The 12,781-nt window shown below is 40.8% G+C and overlaps 1 protein-coding gene across 1 annotated transcript in view; it reads left to right on the forward strand.

Annotated features, from left to right (window-relative positions):
• The window catches only part of COL4A1 (collagen type IV alpha 1 chain), a 110,886-nt gene that overhangs the window by 52,126 nt on the left and 45,979 nt on the right, over positions 1 to 12,781 (forward strand). The window contains exons 21-25 of the mRNA XM_029283412.1: positions 7 to 99; positions 451 to 534; positions 4,603 to 4,673; positions 7,001 to 7,192; positions 9,260 to 9,428. Coding sequence (XP_029139245.1) covers positions 7 to 99; positions 451 to 534; positions 4,603 to 4,673; positions 7,001 to 7,192; positions 9,260 to 9,428 — 609 coding nt within the window. The remainder of the gene's footprint in view (positions 1 to 6; positions 100 to 450; positions 535 to 4,602; positions 4,674 to 7,000; positions 7,193 to 9,259; positions 9,429 to 12,781) is intronic.

The following is a 12,781-nucleotide window of genomic DNA, read 5'->3' on the forward strand; positions in this document are numbered from 1 at the left end:
TTGCAGATGGAATTGGGTGTGAACGTGGTTCACCTGGTGACCCAGGTCTTCAAGGCATCCCAGGACAGTCAGGCTACACAGGAGAAAGAGGAGAAAAAGGTAAGGTATTTGAGTTTTGTGAGATAAAGCAAGATACAATCTCCCAAAGTGTGTGAATGGGCTCAGGAAAAAAAAAGAAACTAAAATAGATTTCATTTCATTCCCATAGAAAGGCAATTATTATTTAACTTATAGTTAATATGATTATTGTTTGATGAAGTACCCAAGACTTTCAGGGCCTATGGGCAATCCTTTAGGGTCTGCATACAGATTATTTTCAATATGTCACATTCAAAGTTTGATTAAACAATATGTGTCAAATATTATGTCACACATATTTCCATTCCTGAGGCATGAGGTTTTTATACTGAATGTAAACAATTTTCAAACATCTTTACCTTTTTCCCAAAGGTGAAAAAGGCGAAGGCTGCTTGGAGTGTGATGGAGCAGGTTTTCCTGGATCACCAGGGCCCCAGGGCCTTCAAGGGGAACCAGGTAAAGTAAGAAGAGGGAATCCCTTAATTACACTGCAGATAAAACTTTTCCCTAGAATTAATTCTGTTTTTCTACTCTTCCGTTCATCACATTGCTTCACAAAGAAATGGAGAGATAGCTTCAAAATTATATTTGTAACCAAACAACACATTTCAAATGTTAGTTTGCATTACCAGATGACCATATACAGTAGAGGAGAAAGTAAGAATCAATTGGAATGTTCCTCCCCTTCTATTCTGTGCTCTTCAAATTTCATTCTTAACATTCTAGAATGAGTTAAATAATCTTGGCATTTATTTTAATTCATTTTGATGAAAGAGTCTGTTGTTTGGATCTGATCCCTGGAGCAATAGAAATGAAGTTAACTCTGCTTTTTTTCTGAAAATGCAATCTTTATTTCCTCCTGAACAGAAAATAAGAGTAACAAGCCTACATTTTCTTATCCTGCATCTTTTCTATGTCTACCCAAAATGTGGCTCTTTGGAAAATAAATATCACAAATGTCAAACATTATCCACAATTTCTACATGGTTGTATGATCATTTAGTTTTGTTTAAGCATTTTGTAAAAGATGAGCATTCTCTGTAATTGAGAAGTGATAATTTAAAAATACATAAAATTTCTTCTTTTTATTGTTGATTTTTTTATTATCATTCCATTATAGGTAGTTCAAGTAAAGCATTAAAAAAGTCCTTTTTCTAAAAATTATTTGGAGTACTCCAACATTTCCATTTCTTTAATAAACATGTTTATTCCTTTATTCAAATGATCATTGTATTTTCAAAATCATAATCTTCTCTTGGCAGCTTATGATAAAGTAATATAAAAGTATTCCGTCAATTTAAATAGAAAAAATGTAAATACAGGAAAATATTCTTGGAATGCCTATCAATAGTAAATGCAATGAAAAAAATGCTTAAAAGCAGCTACAGATGTGGCCAGCTGTATATATCACTTTGGATGGAATTCCACATAATAAGCTAATAATGCCTACCAAATCTACAGTGAAGGAAAAAATTATTTGATCCCCTGCTGATTTTGTATGTTTTCCCACTGACAAAGAAATGATCAGTCTATAATTTTAATGGTAGGTTTATTTTAACAGTGAAAGACAAAATAACAACAACAAAATCCAGAAAAACACATTTCAAAAAAGTTATAAATTGATTTGCATTTTAATGAGTGAAAGTATTTGATCCCCTATCAATCAGCAAGATTTCTGGTTCCCAGGTGTCTTTCATACAGTAACGCTTTGAGATTAGGAGCACTCTCTTAAAGGGAGTGCTCTTAATCTCAGCTTGTTACCTGCATGAAAGACACCTGTTCACAGAAGCAATCAATCAGATTCTAAACTCTCCACCATGGCCAAGACCAAAGAGCTGTCCAAGGATGTCAGGGACAAGATTGTAAACCTACACAAGGCTGGAATGGGCTATAAGCCTATCGCCAAGCCGCTTGGTGAGAAGGTGACAACAGTTGATGCGATTATTCACCAATGGAAGAAACACAAAATAACTGTCAATCTCCCTCGGTCTCGGGCTCCGTGCAAGATCTCACCTTGTGGAGTTTCAATGATCATGAGAATGGTGAGGAATCAGCCCAGAACTACAGGGGAGGATCTTGTCAATGATCTCAAGGCAGCTGGGACCATAGTCACCAAGAAAACAATTGGTAACACACTACGCGCCATGAAGGACTAAAATCATGCAGTGCCGCAAGGTCCCCCTGGTCAAGAAAGCACATGTACAGGCCCGTCTGAAGTTTGCCAATGAACATCTGAATGATTCAGAGGAGAACTGAGTGAAAGTGTTGTGGTTGTAAGGACCCACTTCAATCCACATCTTAAGAAAGCAGAACTCTTGGAAACGGTTTCTTCTAACAGGAACTTTTATTAAGAGAAATTGATAGCAGGCATGACAGACAGGATCTGAGGGATTCCCTTACAATTCGATGTTTTAAAGTGTCCCTAAGCAGCCCCCATCCCGCAGTTCTTCCGGGCGATTCAGACCCCCAGATTTCTAGGTGTTAAATCCAGGAACGATAACATCAATCCAGCTCCGTTGGGTACGATCATTCAACATCTCCTCACACAGATCCCGGAGGCTGCATCTTTCCCCCCCCCTCCCTTTCTCTCGCTGGCCGGTAAGGAGGAGAAGTTCAGAGGGGCATAGGATAAAAGGCAAATGGTTACATTGTGATGGTTAGCAGACCCGAAGCAATCAACAAAAGGTTACTTTGTAGTGAATAGAGGAAGTGAAAGTAATAAAAACCCCATGCATACCCCCCTCCCCCTTAGTAGTATGACAGGATCCAGGAGAGAGTAAGAATTGGTTTTATATCAGAGAAGATAGATAGAAAGGGAATATAACTGGATTCTGACAGTGGTCAGATGAGACAAAAATTGAGCTCTTTGGCATCAACTCAACTTGCCGTGTTTGGAGGAGGAGGAATGCTGCCTGTGACTCCAAGAACACCATCCCCTCCATCAAACATGGAAGTGGAAACATCATGCTTTGGGGGTGTTTTTCTGCTAAGAAGACAGGACAACTTCACCACATCAAAGGGATGATGGACAGGGCCATGTACCATCAAATCTTGGGTGAGAATCTCCTTCCCTCAGCCAGGGCATTGAAAATGGGTCGTGGATGGGTGTTCCAGCATGGAAATGACCCAAAACACACAGCTAAGGCAACAAAGGAATGGCTCAAGAAGAAGCACATTAAGGTCCTGGAGTGGCCTAGCTAGTCTCCAGATCTTAATCCCATAGAAAATCTGTGGAAGGAGCTGAAGGTTTGAGCTGCCAAATGTCAGCTCAAAACTTTAATAACTTGGAGAGTATCTGCAAAGAGGAATGGGATAAAATCCCTCCTGAGATGTGTGCAAACCTGATGGCCAATTACAAGAAATGTCTGACCTCTGTGATTGCCAATAAGGGTTTTGCCACCAAGTACTAAGTCAATGTTTTGCGAAGGGGTCAAATACTTATTTCTCTCATTAAAATGCAAATCAATTTATAACTTTTTTTGAAATGCATTTTTCTGGATTTTTTGTTGTTATTCTGTCTCTGTTAAAATAAACCTACCACTGAAATTATAGACTGAACATTTCTTTGTCAGTGGGCAAATGTACAAAATCAGCAGGGGAATCCCAATTATTCCAAATAGTTCCTGAAAAATAGATTAAACACAGGGCAATAATACTCACAGATGGAACTGGCCAGTATTTTAATTTATAATGAGTGGCCTAAACATTGCATGGGAGTAATCTTCAATAGTTGACTTTTAATACAATAAATGACTAGGTTTTTTTAATGTCTAGCTACCCCAGCAGCTGTTTTAAGATTAAGCAAGCATCCATGTGGCGAATGTTTTATGACCCATGCCCATAATAGTCTCCCAAAATTTCAAATTGTGTCTATTGGTTTTTTTAAAAAATGTTATGTCTAGTTTTTATTGAGCAGACTTTCTCCATGCCATGTGATTCTTTTGATTGGCACTATAGAATACAATGAAAGTAGAAAATTGCCAAACAGACTCAACAAGAGATTCTCACTTCATTCCAGTAACAATGATTAACAATTATTCGGCACTAGTCTTCAAGTCAGTGAGCCAGTCCTTTCATGACCACCAACTCTTCATAATAGCTGAGAACGAAATTTGAGAATTTTGAAAAGGGTTTTGGTACTTTTGACCATCCAAAGTCACCTTCTCATTCCAAGCAATGATCAAGGTTGCAGCCAGACAAGAATGTCAAAACCCCATCTAATCCCCTATATATCCGTGCTTGTTTGTTTGTTTGTTTATACACACATCAGAGGCGTAGCGTGGGGGGTGCAGGGGGGGCCGGCCGCACCGGGCGCAACATCTGGGGGGGCGCGCTCGCACTCGCAGCTCTCTGCCCCTGCCTGGCTCACTCACTCTCTCTGCAGTGCTGGCTGTGCGAATCCGATCTGAGCCGCCGGGTCGCCGACGCCGCCCACTGTGGAGGGGGGCGCAAATTACTTGCCCCGGGTGCTGACAACCCACGCTACGCCACTGACACACATACATATTCTGTTCTTTTAAAAAGGCATTCCAGGACCACCCGGTGCTAAAGGTGATAGAGGGCTTCCTGGATTTGAAGGCATTCCAGGCATGGCAGTAAGTAAATGGGTGTTTTTGGCAAGTTTTCAGAGAAATATTTTTGTAATAATGAGTGTCATCAGTGCTTTAACATTCATCATCTCAGGAAATGAATTTCAAATACAAGGGCAAGGAATCTCTTTCTCTTTGTATTTAAGGGCATGGCATTTTGTTTTGATGAATAGGAAAAAGCTTGCATTTCCCACCTCACAGCACTGATGATAGGAGTAGTATATTTCAATTATGTCAGTAGCCAAGATCTTCAGGACCACACAGGTTGCTAGGTCAGGAGCTGCAAATGCATGCCCCTCCCCCATTTAACACGCAGCACACATGTACATTCACCTACATATGTGGGCATCATTAATTTCCTGGCTTTGAAGGCCACTTGGAGAGAATAGCATTTTAAGCTGGGCTGCTGGAAGGGCACTAGCAGTCCCTGGCAGTTTCTGGCAGGGGAAAAGGAAAGCACTGAGGCTTCTCCTTCTCCCACCAGCCAGCTTGCACAACTGGCTAGTTTCCCACTGGGGAAATTCCGCTCCTTCCCAGTATTTCTGCTGAGGAATGCAGATTACTGGCAGAGGAGAAGCAGTTTGATGGATCGCTGTGAGGAGGGAAGCCAGCAGCCGTTCTCCCTGCCTTGATGGCAAGGGCTTGTGCTGCTGCCTGTGGCTCCATGGACTATCTATATAGTAATAAAAACTCTCGCTTTAACAGGATGAAATGCTGCATCATAGGGCAATGGCTTTTGAACCAAGCTACCTCAAAAGGAGTAACTTACCTAATGTGCCCAAAATCTGACACCCATGATTTGGTTAATTTTACAGAATATTTTATGACATAAAAATGATAATAAAACAGCTTATGACATAATACAAAACATTTCCTGTGCTGATGCTTGACAGTGATCTCCAGTTCAACATGAAGTATTTTCCAGGCAGATATATCTGTGAATGTATCTCAGCTTTTCCAGTGAAGGCAGCGCATTAGAAACTCTGTCATTTGTTGAAAGCATTGAGGAATTAGGCAAGAAAATAAATTTGAAAGGATTACCCAAAGGGTGACAGGTTGTTTACTACTTATAATAGCTAGGGGTCAATGTGGCCACAAGTTGTCCACTTAAGATATTTAATATGTCCTTTATTTTCTTGATTGGGGTTTCTGTGTATGGACTTTAAACCAGGCATCCAGTCCACACAAACAAGCAAAGCCATGGTATGCAGGCAGCACACAAAACAACACACTCTCCGGTCCATGGGAAAACCTTCCTTCACAGAACTGATCCCTGGTGCCAAAAAGGTTGGGGACCTCTGCTTTAAACCACGCAATTGCTTCCATAAAGCAACCTACCTAGTTAGTTTACCAGATTTCTAAATCAGAGTCTGCCCAATTTTGGGATCAAGAAATATTAACTTCCACCAATTAATAAATGAGCAAATATTCCTGTAAGGATAGAAATTCTTCACTATCATTGTATGGTAGAATTGGTTATTGGTTATTTCAAACAAAAGCACTTTTGTCAAAATATTAATGTTTCAAATTAAGAGACAGAACTTTCCTCTTAAACTTTCTTAAATCAAAATCATTTTAAGCTTTTTGCTATTATATCCTCTTTTCATTTCTTTTTTTTGATCCAGAAAGAAGGTTGACTCACCAAATGTTTTTTTTCTTTATCTCACTGGTTTGGAGATCTCTTTTTAACTCTAAATAAGTTACACTCTAAGGTGTTTAAGAAAGTCAAGCTCTGAGCAAACTTTCAGCAAGGTTTAAGTCTTCTAATGTCCTTAGAAAGGCAACATTGCAGGTGAAAGCTGACTCTTCCCTGATCCCCAGTAGTTCTACTCAAGAGTTGACTGCAAGTGCTGCAGTCTTCTCATGAGGAACATACTTCTGGACTGCAGGTGGGTGATCTCACAGTCTCCCGTTGTCTGGAGAGGCTCCACTGTCCAGAATTCTCCATCTGGCTGCTAGTCACCACCACAGTACCATCTCCACTTCTTCAGAGATGTCCACCATGAACTTCATTCCAAATCCTCCATTTTAACTGAATTTGAACTATCTAGTCACATCAAGGGATAATTCAGTGGCCCATGGATCACTGCTAATTTACAGATGCAAATATTCTAAAAATGAGCAACTTTGGCTAGTACTTCACTATACAGCAGACATGTCAAACTCGCGACGTCACGTGACGTAGCGCAACGTATCGGAGCTTTTTTGCCATTGCCAGAAATGGGGTGGGCACAGCTCTGGTATGATGAAACCGGCCCACGGGCCGGCAGTTTGACACCCCTGCTATACAGCTTGTCAGAAGACAATTAATTCTGCTGTATCTGTAATTTCAGGGACCTCCTGGTGTACCTGGTGAGACAGGAATCTCAGGACCAAAAGGAGAACCTGGAGATATTTTCTATGACTCCATTGTAAAAGGTGAAAAAGGATTACCAGGATTACCTGGACAAGCGGGTATTCCTGGCAAAGAAGGAAGGCCAGGAAAGGATGGTGTCCCTGGCATCCCAGGACCTAAAGGAGCATCTGTATGTATCTGTCTATGTCCATTCTTCTATACAAACTATAGAACATAAATATATATGTGTGTGTGTTTAAATTAACTCATTTTATTTTAATCTGGCATAATCTTACGAATTATATAGAACTCCTACCTGGTCAAAAAAAAAAAATCCTTTGATAATAGGAGTAGATAAATTAATGAACTCAGATGAGTGCATAGCCTGATAGAAAAAGCAAAGGCTGTGGTTAACTGATGCACAGATGAGCCGCAGTTTTAGAAGATGAAGATCTTTCACTACATGTAGAAAGGCAGATGCCTCTTCTAGTATGGCATTTTCTGTACACATTATTATAATCACTTTTACTAAAAGTTATATATTCAGCAAATCCCAAAACAAGCTTTTCTCCATCCCTCATTTTCTCTTGAGCCATATCAATTTTGGGTGGGGCAATAAGGGCTGAAGAGAGAGAAGGAATTTGTTCCACTGACAGATATTGACACAGCTGGATTTCACTAACAGGCTGAAAACAAACTGGTGCTTGATTAATGAGGATACATGCCCTTCAATCAATCAAAGTGCTTTTAATCAAGAACTGGTACAGTGGTAAAGGTGCTGGTTTAGAAAGCAGGTGTCTCTGAGAACTCCAGCTGTCCCTAAGGCATGAAAGCTGGCTGAATGACTTTGAGTCCAGCACTCCTCAGACTGCTGCTGCTCACAGGAGATAGGAGTCTTAGATATGTTCACCTATTCGAGTTATATTTAAAAACTGGGACAAAAATATAATTATGATAATTGTGTAAATCCTGTAATGATACCTTTAATATTATTGAATAACAATATTTGCCTATCCCAGGAAGAATTCAGCAGGTGGACAAAAATGCTAAATCTAAATGGATTTGCCATAACTATTGCAAAAAAGGTTTACAGGTAGTCCTCGACTTACAACAATTCATTTAATGACCATTTGAAGTTACAATGGCACTGAAAAAGTGACTTATGATGGTTTTCATACTTACAACCATTTGAGGAATATTTCTCTCAGAAATTCTGCTCAAATTGATGAACCTCATTCCTTAATTTTGTTTCCTTCTTTCACCACAATATTGGCTACAGTGACTTGACTGTTGTGAAATCCAGCAACATTTCATTGCCTCCTTGTAACCACTTTTTGCCATGAGACATCTGTTCAGATGGATAGAATCAGAGGGCTGGAAGGGACCTTGGAGGTCTTTTTGTCCAACCCCTTTCCCAGGGCAGGAAACTATGATGTGCCCTGTTGTTATTTGTTTTGAATATTGTACCTGTAGGAAAGTCTATTGTGTACTCCCTTCCTTATTGCCTCATCACTCCCTGTCATACAGCATCTCAGTTTTTTATTACTTTGAGCAGGAATAAGGGGGAGGCATTTTTTAATTCAAAGCTTTTTCAGCATAATTATTAAGCATAATCTGGAACAAACATCAGATCCATCTCATTGATTATCTGCTTGCCCCCTAGTAGTACCAAGTGAATTATTCACTAAGATAAAATTTATGCTGACATAGTGCATACCTTCTCAAGAAGCATCAATCCCAGGATTACCAAAAGCCTTTTTTTCTGAATCAGTAATGTTCTGGGATCAACTTATAGTTCAGTTGGCTCCTGAACGTTGCTTTGGCTGCAATTTTATGAGAACAGGTAAAGTACTGAGCAAATCCTTTAAATGACAGAGGTTTTAGAACTGGAGACAAGTTGGCTATCAACAACCAGTTTCTATTGTTATGGATCCTGTGTTTGACTTTGTTTATGTGGCCTCCTGACCTCAATTCCTGTGACCTTAACTCTACTGGGCATGACAGGAGACCCTGGGAAAAGATTTGTTTCAAAGAACTGAGAGAACCTCTATTAGATTCCCACAGATGACTCCGTCATGCATACTAACTCCATGTTTCTGGAGGTTGCACAGGAAAATTCTCCTCCATCCCCAAATCTCCATAACAGACTGGATTTTATCCTGATCCAGATTTAGATCAGGAATTATTCAGCTAGTATACAATTGTATATCAGTACAAATTCTTCCTATACCCTGCTTACCTTCTTTCCTTAATCCAGGGAACCATTGGATTAAAAGGAGATCGTGGACTCCCAGGAATAAGTGGTTTACCAGGGTCCCCTGGAGACAGAGGTTTCCCTGGACTTCCAGGAGTTGGGAGTTCTGGACCACACGGTGATAAAGGAGAAAAGGGGCTTTCTGGAATCCCTGGGACCCCTGGACTTCCAGGTAATGCTATAAAAAATAATGTGGATACACATTTTTAAAAATAGATAGATGGTCACAGTACATACCACATTTTGCAGTGATTAAAATGAATGTTTTGTGTTATCACAGACATAGCAGCAGAATTGGCACCTATTTTATGAAATACGATGTTTGCCATTGTGACTCAAAAAACCAAATTCTTCAAAACTGTCATCAGACTGAAGAGTTATTTTAACACAGCAATCCACAGATTATTTTAATGGAAGCAACAAGGAAACCACTAGAGGAAACAAAGGCTAAAATGAAATATTCTAACTCTTGTAACTTGGAAATCTGTTCATTAAGATACATAAAAATAAAAATCGTGTGGTCATAGTTCTGACAGATGAAACTCTTCAAAGAACTTCGAGGCATTGTTTACCTTAAAGAATCTTTATTTGAGTAGTATAGCATAGGCCAGTGGTGGCGAACTTATGGCACGGGTGCCAGAGGCGGCACTCAGAGCCCTCTCTGTGGGCACGTGCGCCGTCGTCCCAGTCCTAGGCCTTCAGCTGAATTTTATAAAACCTTTTCGCTTTAGGCCTTCGCCACCGTGTGCAAAAAAAAAAAAAAGGTTCAATCAATCAGTCAATTTCAACTTCTTGCGGGGGAAAAAAGATCTTGCAAAGTTGGAATTGATTGAACTTTTTAGTCCCACCCAGTCTGCCATTACCACCGCAGCCACGCCCACCCAATGAGTCATACCCACCCAATTGGCCACACCCAGCCAATGGGCCACACCCACCCGGCACCCGACGATGCATAAGTAGGTTTTGGGTTGCAGTTTGGGCACTCGGTCTCTAAAAGGTTCACCATCACTGGCATAGGCACTAACACAGTCGAAGCCAAAAACTGGATTCCCCTCCCCTGAGCACATAGTATCAAAGCACAATTCCCTCCTCCAATTAACAGTCATAAATCACATTCTCCAATTAGTCTGAAATGCAGACTCTCCCTCCAGTTTTCCAGCCCGCCAATTCTTATCATCTCTTATTTCATTAACCTTGGTTCACACACTAGTCCAGTATTATTATGTCTATCTAAACTCTCGTGCACATTCCTCCCCCCCCCCAGCATCATCTAACTCTAAAAATAAAACATAAGAAGAAAATGGTTGCATCTCTAACTTTTGTCAAAGCAAAAACATCCGATGTTAGCAGCGTTGACACATGTCTCTGAATAACATCATTTAAAGATATGGTTTCCAAATACTACCCTTTTATGTTATATGCAAACAAGGTTATGCAGTTCACAAACATTGTCATCCATACAGTGGTGGGATTCAGCCAGTTCGCACCAGTTTGGCAGAACCGGTAGCTAATTTTTTGTTCCCCAGGCCCACAATGGACTTCTAGAAGTGGCATCCACACAGAGAACCGGTTGTTCACATATTTGAATCCCACCACTGCATCCATAGCAGCAATGGTGGGATTCAAATATGTAAACAACTGGTTCTCTGTGTGAATGCTGCTTCCTGAAGTCCATTCTGTGCCTGGACAACAAAAAATTAGCTACTGGTTCTGCCAAAGTGGTGGGAACCAGCTGAATCCCACCACTGCATGGCAGTTTCTCTCAACCCCAGCAGCTCTATAGATGCGTGGACTTCAACACTCAGAATTCCCATCCAGCATGCTAGTTGGGGAATTCTGGCAACTGAAGTCTACACATCTTAAAGTTGCTGAGGCTGAGAACAACAATTTATAGTAAGCTAGAATGATGGCTTGCTGGGTCTTAGAAAGCCATATCTGCCCTGTCTCCAAACAAAGGGCCTCACCTTACAGTTTGGAAAAGATGCCATCTTCAAAAAAGGAAAAAAAATGGATCCAGGAAATTACAGACCTATCAGCCTGACCTCAATACCTGGGAAGAGTCTGGAAAAGATAATCAAACAACGAATCAGCGAACACCTAGAGACAAACAAAGTCATTACTAAAAGCCAACATGGGCTTGTCACAAACAGATCATGCCAGACAAATCTTATTGCATTCTTTGACCAAGTGACAAAATTCGTGGATCAGAGGAATGCTATGGATATAATTTACTTGGACTTCAGTAAGGCATTTGATAAAGTAGATCACAACCTACTACTTGATAAGTTAGAAAAATGTGGGTTAGACAGCATTACCACCAGATGGATTCGTAGCTGGCTGACCGACCATACTCAGCGTGTGGTCCTCAATGGAACCGTATCTACATGGAGGGAAGTGTGTAGTGAGGTGCCCCAGGGCTCTGTTCTGGGCCCAGTGCTCTTCAACCTCTTCATCAACTATTTGGACGAGGGGATAGATGGGGAACTCATCAAATTTGCAGACGACACCAAGCTGGCAGGAATAGCCAACACTCCAGAAGACAGGCTTAAGATACAAGAGGATCTGGACAGACTTGAACACTGGGCGCTATCTAACAAAATGAAATTCAATGGTGAAAAAAGTAAGGTTCTACATTTAGGCAAGAAAAACCAAATATACAGGTATAGTATAGGGGGTACATTGCTCAATAGTAGTAACTGTGAGAGGGACCTCAGAGTCCTAGTGGACAATCACTTAAATATGAGCCAGCAGTTGTGCTAGGCCAACATAGTGCTAGGCTGCATTAACAGAGGGATAGAATCAAGATCACATGAAGTATTAATACCACTTTACAATGCCTTGGTAAGGCCACACTTGGAATACTGCATCCAGTTTTGGTCACCACGATGTAAAAAAGATGTTGAGACTCTAGAAAGAGTACAGAGAAGAGCAACAAAGATGATTAGGGGACTGGACGCTAAAGCATATAAGGAAAGGCTGCTGGAATTGGGTATGTCTAGTTTAATGAAGAGAAGGACGAGGGGGGGCACGATAGCAGTGTTCCAGTATTTTAGGGGCTGCCACAAAGAAGAGGGAGCGAAGCTATTTTCCAAGGCGCCTGAAGGCAGGACAAGAAGCAACGGATGGAAACTAATCAAGGAGAGAAGCAACCTAGAACTAAGGAGAAACTTAACCAGTGGAACAACCTTCCTCCAAGTGGTGAATGCTCCAACACTGGAAGTTTTTAAGAAGAGACTGGACAGCCTTTTGTCCGCAATGGTATAGGGTTTCCTGCCTGAGCAGGGGGTTGGACTAGATGACCTCCAAGGTCCCTTCCAATGTTGTTGTTGTTGTTATTATTATTATTGTTGTTGTACTGCTATATGCACACAATATGGACCTATTGTGTGCCTATAAAATGCAAGTATTGTATCTAATTATGCAAAATAATTAGACGAGGGGATAGATGGGGAACTCATCAAATTTGCAGATGATACCAAGCTGGCAGGAATAGCCAACACTCCAGAAGACAGGCTTAGGATACAG

The sequence above is a fragment of the Protobothrops mucrosquamatus genome, unplaced genomic scaffold (genome assembly GCF_001527695.2).
Source record: "Protobothrops mucrosquamatus isolate PMUCROS unplaced genomic scaffold, P.Mucros_1.0 scaffold78, whole genome shotgun sequence".
In the NCBI taxonomy this organism is placed as follows: Eukaryota; Metazoa; Chordata; class Lepidosauria; order Squamata; family Viperidae; genus Protobothrops; species Protobothrops mucrosquamatus.